This window comes from Aedes aegypti, chromosome 2 (assembly GCF_002204515.2).
Source record: "Aedes aegypti strain LVP_AGWG chromosome 2, AaegL5.0 Primary Assembly, whole genome shotgun sequence".
Classification (NCBI taxonomy): domain Eukaryota; kingdom Metazoa; phylum Arthropoda; class Insecta; order Diptera; family Culicidae; genus Aedes; species Aedes aegypti.
Window position 1 is genome coordinate 151,136,034 of NC_035108.1, and position 23,315 is coordinate 151,159,348.

The following is a 23,315-nucleotide window of genomic DNA, read 5'->3' on the forward strand; positions in this document are numbered from 1 at the left end:
GTAAATTTAAGTTTATTTTCATGCACATATTTGGAGCATCAAAATAAACGTAAATTTCAACGACCAATCCATTATTTTTCAATTGAATTCACTTTAAATTTACGCTATCATATAATTTTCAACCATTTTTAGTTGAAAATTGAATGTATATTCGTTTAAATTTACATGATGCTGTAATAACACACGAATTTGAATTATTTTTACAGTAAATCTCAGTTTACATCACATTGAAAATTAAATATTTTTTTCTGTGTATTATTCCAATGAGTCCTACGGAAATTTATTCAAAGATTGCTTGAACTATTCCTATATTGTGTTGCAAGGACGCTTTGGATAAATCTGCTGATATTTTTCAATAGTCAGATAAATTCATATTCAAATATCATAATATAATCATAATCATTACACTGCGGAACACGTTTTTGTCTCAAGCACAAAAATACCGCTATTTACTCAATTAATGGTTGCTGAATCCATTTCCGTTTTCAAAAATATCATAGCTGCTAGTTTTTGAGATATTGACTGTTGAAAATGCAAAATTTTACTATTTCAGTCAACTTGCATGCAAGTTTGTCAGCTTGTATGGAAATTTATTTGCTAAATTTGTCACAGAATCCAAACTTTATGTATAAAACTAATACTTATCAACGAAGCTCATAATTCTTTCAATGGTAAGCAGTTATTTTTTGGTGGTTCAGAAAAGTATTGTAATTTGCCACATAAGAGAAACGAAGAATTTTGTATGGAGACAGCAATTCTCGAAAACTTATTCATACAGACTCAAGTCAAAAAAGTGTACAAACTTACTTTATCGATCCTACGTGTTAAGCAGGCGGAATTCTACACGTACCGCTCTGTACCAACTCAACTTTTCACTTTTAGAACGTCTAGTTTCCGGATTTACAAAACGACGAAAGTAACATTTTCAACTTTCGCAACCTAACCACTACTTTCGCCGCCCCGCTGTATGGAGAGACAAAGTGACTTAACCACGAATTAAAACAAAACACTACTTGAGCCGATTTTACACTGGTAGAAAAACGTCGAAAGTAACTGAAAGAAACGGCTTATCATTTTCTGATAATTATTTTTGTGGGAAATAATAGAAACAACCTAGTTTTTGAACGTGAACTGAGTGTATGCAAAATTTGAGCGAAGTACACGGCAAAAAAATGTTAAAAAAATGATTCATTTTTAAACAGTTTTAGAAGATAGATTGTGATTTTTCCTAATTAATTTTCTCAAAACCATATAAAAGTTACTTACGCCGATTTGAAAAAGTAATCGAGAATTGAGTTAAAAAAATCGATTAAATCTAAATTTTATCGCGCAATTTCAACAAAATTATATTTAAATTGAAAGCTTAAGTTCTATTTTGCATGCTTGGTGAATAAGATCATTAAAAAGTTTGATAACTGATACTTTAAATCTCATATAACCATCAATAAAAACAGTGTTTTATACCACTTTAGCGATCTGTAGCTAAAAATTTTGAAGTGCTAGAACATTTATGAGAACGGCATCAGATTCAGCGACCCAAAATCTACTAGATACACATAATTTGATCCTTGAGACACGCAAAAATGTCATTTTTGTTACGCTATGTAATCAAACAAATTTTGTCCAACCAACAGCCTTCTGGTGTAATTCTGGTGTGATTCCATGATAAATGTTTCATATTTCATATCCTCCAATTAAATTTGGAATCATAACCAGATTTTCGATTATTTTCTGACTCATAAGTAACCATTCATCAAACCTCGATGATTCTTTGAATCTGAAAAAAGTTATTGAAAGTTCAAAAGCTCAATGTTTTACACAGCTCTCAGAACGTTTCTTTTCAAGTTCAGGAGGTCTCGAAGACAGGTTTTGATATTTTTACTATATTTTGCGAGAGATTTAAACACTTAGAAAAATTCGTTGAAATTTACGACATTTTGAAGTAAATAAAATGACGTAAACTTAAGCAACATTGAACTGAACATTGCTTAGTCACTTTGGACGTAATTTAACAAGAATGCCGTATTTTCAAGTTAAAATATCATTAACGTCATTTCATTGTTTACATCGAGTATTTTGTTTACCATGAAATTTATGTCATGTGCAATATAAGTTTATTTTTTCTAAGTGTCTGAAGAACAACAAAGTTAAATAATCACTGAAATTTCTTTAATTCCATGTTTGACCTTTTGACAGCTTGTTAAAATGTTTAAGACCATAATATTTTGTCTATATATATATATATATATATATATGTCTATAAACCTCAAATTCATAATTTTGTTGGCATGAAGAAATTGGCAAATAAAAATTATAATTTTTTGAAATTCCGTAAAATTTACACTTTTTTTCACTAAAAATATTTATTTTTGGGTAAAATATGGCCAAAAGTAAGGGACCGCGACAAAGCCGCGAATTGATGGACTTATCGCTTTGATCACACGCAAAATTTCAAGAATTTTACCGCCGCGAATTTCCATTGTCCCTACTTAAAGGTAACGGTCGGAAAAGGATACGAGAGAAACAAGCTACTAAGACTCACCTATTTGTCCGTAATGAACTCAATCAGTATGTGCGGCAAGTTACATTTATGAGACAAGCTACATCCAGTTCATGTATTTAGGTTTCGATATCTAGGAGGTAAAAGATTCCAAATCAGTGGAGTAGCAGACCTCCTATCTTCTAAAATAAGCTTCCTGTTTCTGGAATAAGGTGAGAAACCTTAGAGTCCGTTGTGATAAAATCTGTTCTTAGTAAAAATTTCGCAACTAATAAGTAGAAGCAACAATTTGATATGATGCATGGTCAAAATCAGTATCATTCAACCACCTGGTATAGTACCAATGAGTTGCAAAGAATACATAATGTTGGAACATTGGAACAAATGTCAAATAAAATAAATAATTTCAGGCAAAAATCGTAACAATCTTCTATTACCACGATTATATATTTAGGTTAAATTAGGTTAAGTAAATTGAATTTCTCTTATAAGCGGGTGAACTCAACTCACCTGAGAAAAATCTTAACTGCTACGGCAAATTAAATATAATATGTTGTTAACAAAATGTAGATAAAATCTCAAATTTGTTTTACCAAATTAGGATGATAGTGTTGTCTAATAACACAAAACACCTAGATATAAGAAATGAATGTAATGTTTGGAATGATACTAATAAAGAAATAGTGCTCAAACTTTTATGAAGGGCACGTTTTTGAAAGTTTAATGGTGACAAATTACTTTCTTCAAAAGGTACCTTTTTGTAAAGAGACTCTTTGTAAAATGGTAAGGAATGATTATTATAAAAATCGACTATTTCATTATTTCTCCTAATGAAATTGAACGACATGCACTAAACAAAGGACACGGGTATACCACAAAAAATCAAATGAAACTGGGCGCAGTGTTTCATCCGGAACATAAACAGTGTTTGTCGAAAGATAACCAATTGGGATGGAATTACAAGGTACAATACTTCTTTTTTATTCTCTTCATTGAGATTATGCTCCAAAGGGTTTCAATATGCAAAAGTATTGAGTTTGTTTTCTTTCATACAAACTCTCAAAGGTAACTCTTCTTCAACGCAAATATATGATAGATCGATGCTATTCTTACATTGAAAATCAATACTTCAAATGCAAAACTGCATACCGGCATACCGTAGAAAAATCTCCATTTCCATAAAAAAAAATATGCAGGCTCTTGCAAATTCCACCTCTACCAAATCGTCAATTATTCAAAGCACATTAGTCAGCTCACAATCTGCTACGACGGCATGTGTTGGTGTATATTGCAAACATATGTGGCTCACAGGTTTTTCACCGAACCTTCCTAATACCCCCGACAAACGCTAGACAGCGTGATTCACGCGGAGTGAAAAAAAAACATGTTGGGGCCTGTAGTATGAAGAATGGAAAATTTATACTACTAAAAGACGTTTCTCCACTGATTTACAGTGCATTATGGCTGTTTGTTGAGCAAATCCAAAACCGTACCGAAGAAGCGAAGCCTGATACCGTTCGACTTAAAGCGTGAAAAAATAATATTATTTCCGAAAAAAAATACTCACCTATTTATATCCATTATTCACTGAATGAGTTTACGTTTAGGATTTCTTTTCGTACATCGTGTCTCTTATTGAACGTTATTTTTTTGGGCCCAACAGAGACGACGACGTTTTCGGTTGACACTGTCCGAGCCGGTCTGAGCTTATGAAACATGACCTAAAAATAGCAACGTTCGTCAAATGGATCCACTTTGAAAAATGTTGTCTCACTTGGTTTTCGGGTTCTCCTAGGTTTTAAGTGCCACTATGAGTAACCTAGATAGGAAGATCCCCTGATAGACAACCTGCTTGAGCAGTTATGAATGGCACATGATATCGTCGTCCCATTCCGGGCAGCATGAATGGTTTCACCTGGTGCATCAGAGTTGATCAACCATGCGTCTCCATTTGATTCTGAAATAAATTTTCTCTTCATTAGAGTAAGGTGGGGCAAAAGTTCGACCTTAGTGGTATAATCAAAGTTTCCAGGAAAACAATAGTAGTTGAAACAAAACAAATACCATACAATGAACCTTTAACATATTGGCTATCATTTTGCTGAACATACTTGTGTCAAAATATTTACCCATTTTTAGTTATAACAGTTTCAAAATTGATTGTCTTATTCGAACTTTTGCCCCACCGGTGGGGCAAGAGTTCGAATCTAGTGTGGGGCAAAAGTTCACTGGCTAAAACACAAAATATCGATACTTTTATGACAGGCATACTTTACAACAGTCGTAAGCTTAAGTTTGCCGAAAAATACACACTAAATTCTCATCAAAAAATTGCCCAAAACAGGATTAAATGTGATTTACCCAAAAATAGATGTTCTTCGCAAAACTAAGTGAAAATGTAAAATTTTGGTGAAGTTTTTCGCACGATCAGACAAACTTTGCTAAATTTGAAGATAATACATGGATTTTAGGCAATTTGCATTTTTTTCCGTGAGTTTATACATGGGTCGAACTTTTGCCCCGCTGATTCGAACTTTTGCCCCACTATGGGCTAAAAATTGTTTTCAAGCATTTATGCAAAAACTAATACACCTCAAAGCATCCTTATGGTTAACCTAGAAACGCCCTTACATAAAATATTGAAAAAGATTTTATCTTCAATTGGTTCCATGCAACGAAATTTTGGCCAGAAATTACAATATTCACGTCGAAAAACAACAAATAGCCATAACTTTTACAAATCTTAATCGATTTTTATGATATTTGGAGTGAAAGTCTCATACTTGAATAACATTCGAGCCACCATGACATTTAAAAGTTTTGATTTGATTTGAGCTAGAAATCTTTAAAAGAAACTCTTGCCCCACTCGAACTTTTGCCCCACTTTACTCTATCAGCGTACGTATTAGTAGTTCGAGAGCAAAATGACAGCTACGCCCACACGACCGAATAGTCTTCCTAAGACAACACTTAAACTAGGTGAATCATTACAAATAAATAAAACCATCAACTGGCGGAAGCCGTCAAGTAGGAACACTCAGCAAATATGCCGATTCAAATCCTTTCCAACGCAAGTGCACTTCATTTCACGTTGTTTGTGCTTTTACCGCGGGGTGTTCTTAGTGCAATTTTCCTCAAATCATACACATTCCGACGAACGGTTTTAATATGGAACAGAGCACGATCCAGTTTTCGCTTCGTATCGTTCAGTTAGCGAAAATGGCTGTACCAAAAATAGGATTGCTGTGTGGATTTCTCGGTGAAAATGAAACGCCTCTTCGCAAAACATGTCTCTCACCTGCGGGAGAAAATAAAGCAGTTTTTTTTTCCTGATTTCAACCGGCGCACAATTTGCGTAGGTTTAGTGAACATCCACAGCAAAAGTATATTAAAACCCACTGATTTTGTTTTTAGAGCAGTAGTCATATTTTGTAGACGGGAAACTGGGTAGACTGGATCCCATTCTACACACTACGCTTATTTTACGGATATCAGATTTTACAGAAATTTTAAAATCCAAACGATAGTATGGAATATTATAATTTCGTAATATTTTGTAAATTTGATAATTCAATTCGAAACGATAATTCGTTTCAAAACCTGAAAGTTTCTGATAATCTGTTGAAAAATTGGATTTTTTCAACTTTAAGCGTTGTTTTCCATGTTAAATTTAATGGGGTTTTATTATCCATCTAAACTGTTTCATACAAAATGTATGGGAAAATTTTCACAGGCAGAATATTATCAAACTTCTAATTACAAAGCCTTAGCCAATTAGCTGAACGTTTTCGTAAAAATTACCGAATGAAATCAATGAAAAATCAATAATGAGCGAGATTTTGACATCGTTTGTATAAGACTCATAAAAACTGTGTTTTGTCATCCATCAGAGGCGTCGAAAGCATCATAAGGTGAATATGAATTAAGCCACCTCTAAATTTTCAACAGCACAAATCTAAAAGACAAAACAGTATTCTTAAATGAAAATTTAATCGATTGGTTGCAACCAATGAGTTACTAAGTCGATCAAATTTTAGGCGCGATTGCTTATTTTGTTCTTTGAATTTTAGCACTTGAAATTCTAGATTTCGCTTGGTTGGTATATAAAAACGTAATTTGAAACAAAAAGTGTAGACATTTCAGGGCATTTATACAAATTTTTAAAACTGTCACGGGGCACCTGCCTAGGCTTCGCAGACCATCAATGCAGCACTTGATGCTCCGCGGAGCACGATATGAAAACCGCTGAGAATCGGCGTACCAGCCACACGATATACACATGCAAAATAGTCAATCGGCAAGGAAATCTCTCAGTTTATAACTGTGGAAATGCTCATAGGAACACTCTTTCGCTGAGAATCAGGTTATGTTCCAGTTGGGAGGTAAAGCCAAGAAAAAGAAGAATTTGAAATGAATTTAATCACCAGAATAGGTTGCAGTTTTAATCTGTTTCGTTTCGTCAAGAACACCGGTGTGAAGAAAAAGATTCCTTTGAATATTATTGGGCATTTAGAGTAATTTATGAAAAAATGTGACAAAAACATACAGAACCACAAAATTGATAATTGAAAACCTCGAAACACACAAAAGGAAGAAAGACTTAAGGTGATTATAGAACGAAGCCACACCTCAAATTTTCAAGAGCACAAGACTTGAGAACCAAACAGCGCTCCGCGTAGAAAATCTATCCCATTGGTCACCACCAGCAAGCAAGCAATTTGATTGGTTTTCAACACGAACTGTTGTCAGATACTCTCGTCTTGTGCACTTGAAAATTCAAAGTTTGGCTTCGTTTTATAATCACCTTAAGGTAATAAAAAGCATCATTTATTTGATGATAAACCGAAAGTATGTTACTTTTGGACAGATATCAAGACTTCATCTTTTATTGAAAAAAAATGACTTTCCTTAGAAGTAATACCGTTTTTCTCAAATTCCGAACACTTCGTTTTTGTACGGCGATTTGGTTGAAATGTTTCGCTGAAATATGTCATCAAATTACCAGCAAATGGCATTCGATTGCAGTTTAATTTTACGCTTTCCAATTTATTTTATAGTTCGGGAGTAGCGTTGATTGTCTAGTTTAAGATCAGTAAAACTAGCTCAGATAAATTTGTTTGCGAAATTATTCATTTGAGTACGATTTATTCGTGGTGTTCGGAATATGAGACAGAATGAACACAGTGTTCAGCATTTGAATCAAAAGAACAACATTTTACGTAAAAACAATACTTTTACGTAAAAACAATACTACAGAAGTTTGAATAAACTTTTTTATCGGCACATCTAACAGCAAACAGTTTGAGTTTGCGGAGAAATTATAATTTTGACAAATATCAGCTGATTTATGACTTTCAGTTGCATTTGAAGTCACTGTAGGCTTTAAGTGCTCGGAATATGAGTCAAAACGGTAAATACATTTCGTGTTCATAGTATTCTTGTCTCTAGTATTCTACATTTTTGGCATATTGATATGGATTACGCAAAGGGGAATAATCGAAAACGGGTGAAAGTTTGGGGGATGTTTTGTTATTGTATTTGTGCAAATTTAATTTTACCAGTTACGTGATGTCACAACATCATATTGAGAATCGCATGGCAGAGGTTTGTACGATGTTTAGTCAAAAATGGAATAGTAAGTGCAAATAATTTTCACACATGATACAATAATTCTGAAGCATATTATCTAACTTCAAGAACATTTGGGGGATGGAAATGAAGCTAACCAATTTTGAATAATCCAAGTTAAGTTTGTCACAGTTTTTATATTATAATCCTTTTTTATGCGAAGAACAATGTTAGACTTGGAAATAGTACTTTAGGAACTTTTTTAGTACATATCGCTATGAATAGTAAACAAGTCTTAACAATTTCAAAATACAACATTCTCTAGAAAATGTTATGCAATCTAATGTTTTGAAACAGATGTAGTAATTTGAGGTTTGAGTTTTTTGAAAGCAGTATATGCCCTGTGGACTCATGAAGTTGAACTGAATGATACACCGTTCATTCTTTTCTACTACCTCTAAGTAATTAAAGAACTTATGAAACTTAAGGAAGTAAATTACATAGAATCTAGATATCAGCCAAGGGCTGAAAATCTCCCTAATAAAGATAAATAATAATAATAATCTAGATAGAATTAGAATGCTAGGTGGCGCTGTAGTTGTAGTCCCAATAATGGAGAAGGGCATTAACCCGGATGTCTTTTAGTTAAGAAACAAAAAAGTTTTACTTAGGAAATCTAAAATGCTGGTTCTCCCGGGGTAAAACGGTCATCTCCTAAAAAAAAGTTATTTTCATATTATTTGTTTATTGCAGTTTCTTCTCTATTGATTGAGAAATTTTCAAGCAACTGACGAGAAAAAACAATATTGAGTACAGCGCAATCTATGACCGAAAATGTAATTGTATATGGAATTTTTCGTTTTTCTCATATAAACTTCATGCACATTAAAACCCTCTCTCCATGAAAAGCTATGAAGACCTGAATATCGTTTTTATTCATATTACGGACACTTATGGCCTCAGTGAAGTATAACTCATCAGAAAGCATATCAGATAAATCATTTTACATGATTCATCCGCATTATCATGCCTTCAAACCAATAAACTTTCGAATGATGGGTGAAGATTTTGACCGCTACATGAATAATTTTAAATAAATAGAAATGTATGGACTTTTCATAATTCTTATTCCGGACATTTCCTTACTTTTGCCTCATAATCCGGTCATTTTGATTCGAATTCCGGACAGCTCATAAAAGTCATAGAAAGAAAAGTCAAATCATCTATTGAAATTGGCAAACCACTGAAGAGGCGTCTAAGGCAGTTAAGCATTATAAATTTTCATAGGTATCTATGGATAATGTTATCTAAAATGAGCCTCGACTGCGATAACTTTCAAATTGCCAAAATTGAAACATTTCGTGTGAAATGTTTGCCATACAATGTAGAGTATCCGGAATAAGAAGCTGTCCGTAATATAAATCAAAACGATACTATATAATGCTCTGAAACGAAACAAAACTTATCTCTTATAAAATATGAACTTGTGCTTTTTCATTTAATAAATGAATAAATGCATATCCATTTTGCATAAATGCTCTGCTATTCAATGCTTACTAAGCAACTTTGAGCTCCTGCGAACGTTTTCGATATTTTTTAAGCATCCACAATCCCAGTTTAGTATTATTTGAGTGTTTTAACGGCACAATTAACCCTTAAAAGGCGCATTTCTTGCATTATTTTGCTCATATCTTTTGACTCTAATGGTCATTTCTCAAAATTTTAACAGTATTGTGTAGAACAGTGGTTCCCATTTTTTTTACTTTCGCCGCTTTGAGATTAACCTATTTATGAATTGCCCCCTGATATATAACTAATACTGTTTGTATCAAGTAATCGCTATATTTTGTTAAGATTCTGATCTACATCTTATCATAAGTGTACCAAAAATTTATCATATTATCAAATTTACTGGTGGAGTACTTTAAATGTGATCGCAAGGTTACAGCATTCCAAAGTTTAGCATTTTGTATGAAAATCGGCTTTCACTACTATTTTTCTGAATCATATGTATGTTTAAATATCAAGGAAATAATGCAAGCATAATAATGTTGTTATGAATGCTTAGAGTAAATTTTTCTGAACTCACCGTTCCCGAAGACTATTTTTCATCCATTCAAAAGAAATACCTATACGAAAATTTAGAAAATTCCATTGCTTCTATTCACTGCAATAAAACATAAAAAGTTTATGAACTTTCGAACTCAGATTTTTCTTCTTTGATATGATGATGATTGATGATAAAATGGTACGTGATAAACCGAATTCCAACAATCGTCATGATTCAAATCAAGTGTTCTCGAGATTTCCCCTAGGGAATTTTTCAAAAATTGGCCCAGAGGTGCAGAATAACCTCAGGAATCGAGCCCTGTACTGAGATTTGATGGACAATTTTTTTGCATAATAATGGTCTGTGGGGACACCGTGGCTTCCCTTATATGATTTTGAAATAAGCAAGCAAAAGGTTTTGTTTGTTTATAGTGAGATGAGTAGTTATTAATTATTCAAATGCATAAGAATATAAGCCTCAAATAAGTGTCTTCTACAAATGATATGAGTCGTTTTCAATTTTTCTCATACTAGGACTCACACCCCCTTTCTGGATTTTTCGCCCCCCATATACAGTTTTAAAAATTTTGCCCCTGAGGGGTGAATTCGCCCACTTTGGGAATCAATGGTGTTGAGGATTAGTTGCACCTTCAAATGCGTCCACAAAGATTTTGACATCGGTGGCCGATGTAATGCGCATCTCGTATTCTACCAATGATTCATGATAAAATTTCAAAACATTTCGAGTATATCTATGTAAGTATATGAATAAAAGGACCCGGATCCTATTCTTGGCACTTTTGATCCACTTCGCCAGTGCGGTTTTTTGAAAGCTATTGAGCTCATATTGGGCTACAATATGCGTCGTATTGAAGTACTTCTTATTGTAAAGTTTCAGACGATTCAGCCAAGTAAAACCATCCATGCCAAAGTGAATCATGGAATTGTGAGCGTATGTGGAACATTTTTGAACCACAATAATCACTTGGCCACTTGTCATGTTCCAATCAGGAGACCAGAAGCCTTATTATGCGATAATTCAATGTTGATTTCCATACAGTGTCAAAGCGCAAGTAAAATGGTACAAATGCTAAAAATGAAAAATCAGTTTTCTCTTTCTTCAAACAGGCGAATCGAAAAAAAATAAAAACACACAGCTCTTTTATTTGCCAAATAAAACAGGCAACTTTGGCAAAGAAAGCTCTCAGTTAATAACTGTGGAAGGACTCATAAGAACACTAAGCTGAGAAGCAGGCTCTGTCCCTATGAGGACGTAATGCCAATAAGAAGAAGAACTCTTAAAAGTAGAGTTGGGAAATTTTGGAAGTATAGGGGCCATTTTGAGTTTTGTTCATTAGCTCAGATATTTAGTTTCAAAGTTAAAATTCATATTTTAACAATATATTAATTGGCTCATTAATGAAGACTTAAAGATAATTCTCATCACGAGAAATATAAAGTCCAACTATTCCGTAAAGGTAAAACTATCAGAAGCTAGAGAAGAGCTTTTGTAGATTGAGTACCATGTACTTTTTAATTCCACCCCTAAATGCTTATCTTTGACAGATACGCGTATTTCGACTACACTAGCAGTATTCCTTCTTTCTTATTAATACTGCAAGTGGTAGTCGAAATACGCGTTTCTGTCAAAGATAAGCATTTAGCGGCGGAATTAAAAGGTACAAGGTACTTCATCTACTTTTAATTCTCTCTATTGAGATTCGGCTCAGAGGTTTCGAATACATTAATAAAAGAGTTTTTTGGATTTAGTCGATCATTGTGTTGAAACTCAGGATTAAATTTTGATTCCATCGAGAATTATGAAAGGAATGATGAGATTATAGAATGTTTCTGATAAATCTTCTCAAGGATCTCTCACAATCCTCACAATTCTCATCCCTTCACGGGATTCTCATCAGAATTATAATCAGAATTAATCGTAATCATCGCAGGATTCATATCAGATTCCTCGAACGATTCTTGTCAAAATTCTCTTAGGATTCTGTTCAGAATTCTCTCAGGATTATCATCAGAACTGTCTCGGAGTTCACTTCATAATGCTTTCATGATTCTTATCAGAGATCATTTCTCGAGATGCTTGTCATAATCATCGTAGAAATCAGATATATTCCCATCAGAATCCTTTCAAAGTTATTATCCATCTCAAGATTCTCATCTGAATCCTATCAGGATTTTATCAGCATCGATGACAAATTCTTATCAGAATCTTTCCTGGAATCCAGAATCGTTCCAGGATTTTCATCAGCATTTCTACAGTATTCTCATATAAATCATTTCATGATTCTCATCGAAACCTTTCCAAATTTGTTTTCAGAATACTTCCAGGATTCTCACAAGAATCCTTCCAAGACAAATATTCACACCAGAATCCTTACAGGATTTGTATCCAAATCTTTTCACTATTCTGATAAGATTCCTTCCTTCACATTCTAGGATTCTTATCAGAAACCTTGCACAGATATCATCTGAAATTTTGAGATTCTCAGAGAGATTCATCCTGGATGTTCATTACAATATTTCCAGTATTCCCATGGGAATCCCACAAGGATTTTCAGAAGCAACCTTCCTGTATTGTCACTAGAAACTGTCCAGGATTTTTATCAGAAACCTGCTTGGGTTCTTCTCAGAAACCTTCCAGAGATTTAGTAGCCTTCTATCTGGTTGCTTCTGAATTGGATTTAAAGTGGTCACCTGGATTTAAAATGATCGTAAATGCTTCCAACCGCCATATTTTGTCGAATAAATATGATTTAATTTGGAAATGAACATTTGATTTGGGTTGGTTTTTTGAGATCCCATACTAAAGTTTCCAGTATCCTGTATCGAAACATGTTAAGAAGCCAAGAGATTGTGGTTTGTGGTTCACAAATGTTCTACAGTAGCTCGCAAGACTTGATACACACATATTGCTTCACGTAAATAAATTCGAAATATATTCAAGTTTTATCAACAACCACTGATGGAATAGGAGTATACACTACATTTCCGGCCGTGTGTTGACCACCGGTATCCAAATTTTGTAGATGCACCTCCAACTAATCCCCTACACAATACTGTTAAAATTTTGAGAATTGGTCAATTAAGTCAAAAGATATGAGCAAAACAATGCAAAAAAAAAAACATCCACGGCTTTTAAGGGTTAACTTCATCTGCAATGTGATGATTCTATTTCTTGCCGTCGGGCGTTGTACTATCAGCATTATCAGTTTTCCATGTTCAAAAATTATCAGTCATACCTCATTCCTCTACTCCTTCTGAATCATACGCTGGTTTGAAATAAATGAACAGACGGTGAAAAAGAGAGCCAAAAGTCACGCTCTGGCACTCTTCATCAAACTAGTAATTTAGTATATGTCCCTATCCCTAGGCGTTATGCTCACAGCTCTGTGGATAGGAGTCCATAACTTGTTGAAATCGTGAAACACTTGATTTCCTTCAAATATTACATTTTATAGCTTTCACATTCGATGATCACAAGATTACAGGGAATTGAGCACAATTTACATGACAGGACATTCACTCATTTTGGAAAATGCTTCTTCACTTTTTTGTATGGTCACTTAACACTCAATATTATAATTCATGCGATCCCTATGAAAATTATCGAGATTCGATCATTTTGGCCATTTGTGCCAGAATAAAGATTATATTTTAAACGTTTCGCAGATCCTTATGAATTCCGGCAGAAACTCTCTACAATGGCAGTGATTTTCTTTGTAAAAGCACACCATAAAAACGATTTATTGATTTATTTATTGTCCACCAACTGCATCCTTTGAAACTTGAAATGCATCTGCCTGTTATTCTGTAAATTATGACGTTGAATAATTACATTTTAGCAACTACGAGATAATGATTCTAGGGCAGTTATTGATCCTTACATATATTACCTATAAAATGTCGCTAATTAACAAGCAATAAGTCGATTCCCGTAGCAAAAGCTCACTAAGCGAAGTACATTATGGAATAAGGTTTCGGAATGAAGGACAATACCTTTATATCTGAATTTGCAAATAAAATGACTATCTTTTTATCTTTCTCAGGAGGCCTCCATATATTTGGTATGTGGCACTACAATTGACAGTTTTGAGAATATCGAATTGACATGAATTTAAGCTTCCTTGTTTGTTTATAACGCCATGACCTTGAACTTGACCCACATTTTTATGATGACATCATTGCATCACTCTTTTGACTCTGATTGTTTTTTTTTTCTCATCTTTGGTTTGGTCAACTATTTACTTCCACAATATTCATGTTCGAAGATGAATATCTATCATTAAAAACTTTTTCAAATGAAACTTGTCTTAAAATTGTTGTATTATTTTACTATACTTCGTTATTTTTTCCAATGCATTGCTTGGTCATCACAGTGTCATGATTTGATGGCTGGCTTCATAATATGATGATAATCTTCTAGCTTAGGATCAGTGTTGCTTTAAAATATTTGAGCAATTATATCAACAACAATGTATGAATACCCAAGCAGGAACGAATGACTCGCACCTATCTGTGTACACCATATTTTGATATCATACCATATTATGGTATTGAAAATATTGTTTAAAACAATAAAATCTACCCCATTGAAGTATTTAAAAGCTATTGAGGACTGCTAGAGGTATTGAAGTATTATTGAAAAAAAAATGATTTCCATATGCAATACCTGATCGAATTATCTGTTTGGTGTTTGTAGATTAGGCATGATATATTATTTGAGATATTTTACCTCTTATGCAGGGCTCTTTCATGCCACATTCAGGTAGTATTGAAAATTATCTGGCAGTAATCTGTTATTGGCGTTGCAGTCAGTGTAAATCAAAAGCTGATTCGTTTCAATTGTCCGACGTTTCGATGTATTTAACACCTTTTTCATCGAAACGTCGGACAATTGAAACGAATCAGCTTTTGATTTCCACTGACTGCAACGCCAATAGCAGATTACTGCCAGTTCCCTCAATCGATAGCATTCCTCCGAAAATTATCTGGTATGAAATACCTCAGCACTTTTGTTCTCCTCTGATCATACTTTCCTGAATTTCTGAAAATCCATTATTTTTGATTTGCAGATTGCTAACTACTCATTTTTCAGTTTTACTTTATTGCGATTATCCTTTTTTCTCTTGATGTTCAATTTATGCATTTATAAATAATACCCGAATATTTTAAATTTTACTCTCGGTTAATTCCAGATCGAACGTGAAAAGGCCGACCTCAGCGTGCAAGTCATCCAGATGTCAGAGCGCCTCGAGGAAGCCGAAGGTGGTGCCGAAAGTCAGGTGAGTTGTTTCGGTCGCAGTATTCGCCTCAACATATCACAATTAAATGAACCCCTCAATCTCAAATCTCGCCTCAGCTGGAAATCAACCGCAAGCGCGACACCGAACTGACCAAATTGCGCAAACTGCTCGAAGATGTGCACCTGGAGTCGGAGGAAACTGCTCACATTCTGAAGAAGAAGCACCAGGAAATCGTGAACGATTTTAGCGAACAGATCGAAGCACTGACCAAGGCTAAACAGAGGTAGGTATCCGTGAGCGTGAAAACATTCCATTCCATCCTTTCGTCCGCATTATGAATTTCCTTGACTACCCCGGTGGAAAATTGCTCATAAAAATGTCAACCGTGTGAAGGCAAAAAAAAATAGTGTAGGCAGAGCTGCATTCATTATGTGATTCATCATTTCGGCCTCATTTCGCCACTTGCGCCAGCTGCAACACAACACCTACAATACGGTTGACGTGTAGGTGGGTGAACATTTTTGAGTCAGGTCCAACCGAGTGTTACTTGCTCAAACTAGTCTGTCTAGGGATAATCTCTCATCTTGGGCGTGTGACTTTCGATTGCTCCGGCTGCTAATGTAACGAAACGAGATTTTTAATAATCCGACCTGAAATTTACAGCTTATACAGTACACGTTTATTAGCACCATGATGAGTCCAACGTTTTGAAACATTGAATGCAATATTTTTCCATTTACAGTCATTCGTCGATGTACCGTGAATCCATAAAATTTGGTCACAACCAATTCCCAGTTTGTAGAGTATAAAAAATGCAATCTCTGTTAGCTAACTAGAAATGAGTAAAGCAACGATTTCGCTATTTACGAGCACGCATGCACGAGGAATAGCACGTGACTTTGCCATTTCATGTTTACTGAAAGTAGCAAAAACTTGGTCCACAAGGTTACCAAGATAGAAGTTCCCCTTACGAAAGTAAGGTTCTTGAATAAACGCCACTTGGGCTGTAGCATTTTGTATAAGTCTGCAAAGATTGATCGTTGCTGTTCTTTTATGCTAAAAATATATCTGAGCTTCTTAACCGTAGCCACTACCAAAACTAGGCAGGATTAAGCTTTTACAAATATTCTTCAAGAATTTGATTTTTTTTTTCCAGTGGTTTTTCACAGATAAACCTATGAATTCCTTAGTGAACTTGACTAGAAATTTCATCTAGAATTTCTCAAAGATTTTAAATGGATTTGACTATTTGACAATTAATCAGCCGTTTAAAACGAGGTGATGGACAGCGATGAGAGTATGACGTCTGTTTGTCTGTGCTGTTATGACAAAGCTGACCATCATCATGATGATCATCGCTCCGAGAGATTTTCTCTCATAAACACATATTTCATCATTAGAGTCATAAAGGAAAGCGGAAAATTTGTGCTAATTTTAGTCCCATATGCTCACACACATGCTGGGTAACTTTTGCCCCTCGACCAATATTATACCCACCGTAAATGCGAATTCCAGAGTGATGTTGAACTGATGACTCACAAATGCCCTGTCTTGATATAAATATTATCTTTAAAACAACCAGCCTCATTCGTTTAGAACATCCCATTTATAATTTCACACGCATGTACTAACGAACACATTCTGCTTTCCATCAACAGAGTTGAGAAGGAGAAATCCAAATTGCAAGCCGAGATCTACGAACTTCTGTCCCAGATCGAGAGCGTTTCTAAGGACAAGACCGTCAGTATTAAGACCATCGAAAAGCTGGAAGTCCAGGTGACCGAGTTGAACATTCGCATCGAAGAGCTGAACCGCACCATCGTGGACATCACCTCCCACAAGACTCGTCTGTCCCAGGAAAACATCGATCTGGTCAAGAGTGTCCAGGATCTGAAGATCAACATCGAGAGCATCAGCTTCTCCAGGACACAGCTCAACACCCAGCTGGAGGATGCCCGTCGTCGTCTGGAGGAAGACGATCGCCGCCGTTCCATCTTGGAGTCAACCCTCCATCAGGTCGAAACCGAGCTGGAATCTGTTCGCCTGCAGCTGGAAGAGGAATCCGAAGCTCGCTTGGATCTGGAACGACAACTGGTCAAGGCTAACGGAGATGCCGGTGCCTTCAAATCGAAGTACGAAGCCGAATGCATGGCCCGCCACGAAGAGGTTGAGGAAATCCGTCGCAAGTACACCGTTCGCATCCAGGAATCGGAGGAACACATTGAGTCCCTCCAGGCTCGCTTGTCCAAACTGGAGAAGGAGAAGAGCCGTTTGTCCAGCGAGATCGAAATCCTGATTATCGACTTGGAGAAGGCCAACAATGGCATCCGCGAGTACACCAAACGTATCGAAATTCTCGAGAAAACCAATATCGAAATCAAGACTCGCCTGGAGGAAACCATTACCCTTTACGACCAGTCGCAACGCGATCTGAGACAGAAGACTCAGGACTACCAGCGCCTGAGCCACGAACTGGATGCGACCCGTGAACAGAAGGACCAGCTGGCCCGGGAAAACAACAAAATGCAGAAGGACTTGCACGAAGCCCGCTCCAGCGTCACTGAGCTGACACGTCGCCTTCATGACTATGAAGTCGAGCTGCGTCGTCTGGAAAATGAACGCGAGGAGTTGACGGCCGCCTACAAGGAAGCCGAAGCCGTGAGTATACTGAAGAAGCGTGATCTGATGCAGGGTGGAGTAATAACAAAGGGCTTCTGTTTTCTAGGGACGTAAAGCTGAGGAGAAACGTGCCCAGGCTCTGTCTGCTGAGTACGGCCAGTTCCGTCACGACACCGAGCGCCGTCTGCTGGAGAAGGAAGAAGAGATCGAAGTCATGCGGTAAGTGATATATGATATCTCTGTAATATCGCTTGGCATATTCCGTCATCGCTTTGGCTAACGAAGAAAATTTTGTCAGTTTGTGGTTTATGTAGACAAAATAAGGACAGCGTTGCAGCTACTGTAAGGTATTGTTTATTGACCAAAATTAATTTGGTATGATTTGAACCAAAGACCTTAAAAGTAATTATTTCAAAATAGTAATCCCAGCAAATTTTGTCTGGCCATCAAGTAGGCTATTGTAAAACGCCATGAAACGTCCCGTTCAAAACGATAGTTCCGTTCACTCTCATTTTCCGACTATTCCGGTGAATATTCTAAGCTTTTTATATTCACAAACACGTCGGAGCACTTCAGGAATATAACTATGAGTGAATTGTCCTAATTGATCTACCCATTCTCATCCCACCTCGTGACATAAAAACACCATTCCATTTTTTCATTCATACTAGTTGTCCCGACAAACTTCGTCTTGCCATCAAGTAGGCTGTTGTGAAACTTTAAGAAATTCCCATACAAAATGCCACATTAGTCTTCTCCCGTTTTCCTGAATATTTCGAAGGCTTTTCCAAACTTTTTCATCGCGTATCACGTCGCATCCCTTGTCAAGTGCAACTGTGAAAAACTTACGTCAATCCGTTCATCCGCTCTCAAGCCATTTCGTGGCATACAAACACCTTTCCATTTTTATTGATAGAGATCGACATCTAAGGTTTCAAAAAAAAATACTCTTAAACCACGAATTTCCGCGATTACTATTTGGTCCTTAATCTTTATATTTATTAAAGTACTCGTAACCTGGTGAATTAGAATCACTAGGAACCAAATTTGTATATAAAATTCCAAGCAAACTATATTTTGCCGATTCATGATCAATTACGTCCATAAACGCATCTAACTTTTATTTCAAATGCCTAAAGATATGCAATGGCTATATTACGCCTGAAGATATGCTACGACTACAATACTTCATGCGCTCAATTTCGTTCAAAACATATTGATCTATTTCAGTGGAGCTTTAGATGGAGCATTCTGCGTTTCATATTTTTTTCTTAGTGAAATTCCAGCACAATAGTAGGATCGGGATCAGAAGTTTTCCCATAGATTCTCTAGTATTTGTAGCGCAATCTTGAGCATTTTACTAACAGCATCCTGAACGTCCCGTAACATTGGATTTTGACAAAACAAATCTGATAATTTCCGGAATCTTGAGGATTTCTTGAGGTTCTTAATGGATTCCTGAGAAACCATTGGAATCTTGAGTAATTTAGTGGATTCGCAAAAGAAATTTGGGGATTCCTAAAGGGCTCATAGCATTCATATATAAATTCTGAGAATATTCAACGAAACTCTGAGGTCTTTGAATATGACCCCAATAATTTCCAACGGAACTAGTGAAACCTGACGGACTTCTTGCCTTCCAAGTGAGAACAAGAGATTTTCCAGCAAAATCTTGAACAACCTGAAACCTTGAATATTTCTAGCTGTTGTTGGCGGGATGTTGAGGAATTTCAGGGATTTCAAATGGATTTCTGGGAATTCTTATCGAGCTCGTCAAGATTCCTGAAGGGTATCTAATATTCCTAATTGAATTCTAAAATTTCACGCAGAATCCTAAGCGGAACCCTTGGGGTTTCTCAATATACTTCTGGGCAAATCCTGAAAATTTTGCAGCAAAATCTAGCGATTTCTAGCGGAATTTCTTGAATAATTTGAAGCTTGACTAGTTTTACTAGTGTGTTCTGTACAACACAGCTGAAACAACCTCGCTGTTCCTAAACAGCGTGGTGCTTCTGAAAAATAACTTTAAATGAGAATTCTAAAAAGGATCCTGAAGATTTCAAGACAGTTATTGTAAATTGGAGTGATTCCTGCAAAATCTGACGATTCCTAAAAAGCATCGGAGATTCATAGTAGGATGCTGAATATTTTCAGTGAAATTTTTAGAAACTTAGGCTAAAACCAAGAAAATCGTGATTCATGCGAAATCATTCAATCGTGGAATCCTGAGATTCATTGGAAATTTTGGTAATTTCCAGCGGAATCCTAAGTTTTCTACGGGATCTCTGCGATACTTGGGGATGTTCATCCGTTTTTGTTCGGGATGAAAAACTTCGACCAGCTTTTTGTGCTTTGAATGGGGATTATAATTGCTGCGGATTATTTTATTTTTTGTTAGATTTTGACGATCTTTCATTTCATGAAGAGAAATGAAAAAGAAACCTTTTACGATTGTTTATGCAAGGGCGTAGCTAGACATATCATAACGCCTTAAGGTGTATAGAGTGTCCCAGAAAGTATGGACACGACTTTACCCTACTGCCATTTTGATACTAGAGAAGATAAAAATCAGATTTGAACACATTTTATTTTTGCATCTATCAATAGCAGATTTTTTTATTTAAAGCGATTTTTTTCGCTACTTGTTTGTTGATGGTAATACATTTCTAGAAACACTTCTTATAAGTTTTGCACAAATCGCGTTATATCTTAGTGACTTTGCTGCACGAATTCAGTGCTAGATCATAATCTACGAAATGAAAATTTGTAAAAATATGTTTATCATTGCTGATACTAGAAATGATCAGATTATCACTTATTTTAATGGAGATTGTGAACTTTTGTATATGAAATTAAAATAGAAAGCAAAAATCCTATTTCAGCCATGGTCGATTTTAGAACCATCCAAATCAAGCCTTAATATATACATTGAAACATGTAAAAATCTAAATATTTTAAAAACTACCGGAAAACTAAACATTACATATACTTTGCAATTGGATTAAATGGACAAATTGATGTGAAATTTGTGAAAAAGTTACACGTCTTCTCGGTGAGAATCGAACTCAAAACTTCCCGTTCTCTAGATATGTATAGATAAAAAACTGCTCTTAAAAATTCTAAAACTGTTGGCATATCCTGCTCCCTTGATGGAATCTACAGCTCTTGGAAAATCATAACGGGGTAGTAAGAGAGATCCATTTGATGCAGGGGATTCCCAATTTGATCTTGGAAAATCCTAGCTGGAAGAAGCTGGAAGAACCCTTAGTCATTTTGTAGCTCAAGCAGTAACAAATCCAAGTGAAAACTTGTTTTTGCAGAAAAACGGGAAGTGTAGGGTAGATGTACCAATGGTGGAGATACTAAGCACTATTGAACTTCGTTTAACCGCCTAAATTCAAGAAGCGCAATTAATGCACATGTTGATGTTGTAACGGGAAGTAACGGCCATTGACTTGATGAGAAAAAACAGATTTCATAGTAGTAATCCACGGCATGTCAGTGAAAAATAATACCTCCACTATTGGTACACTGTTCCTTTAGTTGCGGTATATTTTTAATTTGTGTTCCTATAGTTACGGTATCCGTTGTTTTCTTATGGGATCCTCCACTATAGGAACACTTTACCGCAACTATTGGTACAAGCAAGAACAGTTTTAGCAAATTTAGTGATATTTCATCAGTTTTAAAGCAATTTGAACGCTCTTTTTAACTAAACCGCGTATCAATAAGCCAATACGTCGATTGGCAGTGTCGGTTCTGTGGCTAATGCAATAAAATCAGTGAAAACGGCACTACCGCAACTAAAGGAACACCTACAACTAAGGGAACACTTACCCTACATAAACAAACGTCAAAATGTGCTTTCGATTATATGAATGTTCTTTTTCTTTCTGGCATTACGTCCCCAATGCACAGTGGGCAAAAACCGACCCAAAATCGCACTTATTTCGTGCCGCTGATTTCAGGAGGTGGGAAGTAGCTATTTTCATTGAAAAACATGCGAGGAATCGAATGGCGCCAATTTCATTCACCGCACGCCATCGGAAGTACCTCATTTTGCCCCATTTTCCCCTTTCTGATATGAAAACTAGAGTTTTTAGGAGTTTATTTGCTTCTGCTGATTAAAACCGATGAATTATATAATTGAAAACCCATCGGCAAACCAAATATGTATATGAAAAATAATATTTTTGAACAAACTTGACCAATGTACCAGTTTACCCGTTTTTCCCCTATAATTTAGACATTTTGATAGTTTCAATAAATTCCTCAAAACTGACACTTGATTTACAATTCATAACTCGCAAACCCTTCCATTAAAAGTTTGTGAAATGGATTGAGGGATATATCGAACTATGCGGACCACGACGAATAGCTCATTTTACCCCTTTTCCCCTAATATTTCTTCATATATGGCAGTTTTACGATATTTCATACTATTGCCGCCAGATTTTCAATTCAAACCGACAAATCCTACTGTAAAACAGTAGTATGTGAAAGCGACATATGCGTGAATCATGGTTTACTAACCATGATATATAGCTCATTTTGCCCCTTTTCCCCTATAATTAGCTTTATACGAAGGTTTTACTATATTTCTGAATACTGCAGTTAGATTTTAAACTTTAGACATATAATTTATTTTGTAAAATAGTATGGAAATTTGACAGATACATATATCAAGCTTAGCGTATAGCCCATTTTACCCCTTTTCCCTTACACTTCGATAAACATGGAAGTTTAACGATATTTCACATTACTGCCGCTAGATTTTCAACTCAAACTACCAAATCCTTTCGCAATACAGTAAGTAGAAACAACATATGCGTAAATCATGGTTTACAAACCATGGTAAATAGCTCATTTTTCCCCTTCTCCCCTATGATTAGCTATATACGAAGGTTTTACGGTTTTTCTGAATACTGCAGTTCGATTTTAAACTTTAAACATATAATTTATTTTATAAAATAGTATAAAAAATTGACAGATGCATATATAAAGCTTGACGAATTTGGCAGCTGTACCTCCGATATCGAAACCGATCCTGAATCTGAACCTGAATCGGGTTCAGATTCCAATGACGAACAGAGCGACAGTCAAAGCGATAACGACGAATAAATCATTATTTCAGAGGTCCGAAAGGACCTAATTTATATGTTTTTATTGCAACATCAATATCAGACAAAATATGCTCCGGTAGTTTGTTGGAATTCTCAACACAAAAAAATGTGTCCATCTCTGATAATTAAGTGTCACGACAAACAATCGTAAGATAAGACATTTGCTGTTGTTCGCTAAGAGTCAAGTTTGTCGAT

The 23,315-nt window shown here is 35.6% G+C and overlaps 1 protein-coding gene and 1 long non-coding RNA gene across 2 annotated transcripts in view; one reads left to right on the top strand and one right to left on the bottom strand.

Moving 5' to 3' along the window:
• The window catches only part of LOC5574161 (paramyosin, long form), a 68,907-nt gene that overhangs the window by 12,242 nt on the left and 33,350 nt on the right, over positions 1–23,315 (top strand). The window contains exons 3-6 of the mRNA XM_001655020.2: positions 15,331–15,417; positions 15,495–15,661; positions 17,037–18,036; positions 18,104–18,216. Coding sequence (XP_001655070.1) covers positions 15,331–15,417; positions 15,495–15,661; positions 17,037–18,036; positions 18,104–18,216 — 1,367 coding nt within the window. The remainder of the gene's footprint in view (positions 1–15,330; positions 15,418–15,494; positions 15,662–17,036; positions 18,037–18,103; positions 18,217–23,315) is intronic.
• LOC110676120 lies at positions 4,124–4,452 on the bottom strand. Its single transcript, XR_002500088.1, has 2 exons — positions 4,275–4,452; positions 4,124–4,221 (listed from the first exon to the last, which is right to left on the bottom strand). It is a non-coding gene; the product is annotated as an uncharacterized LOC110676120 (long non-coding RNA).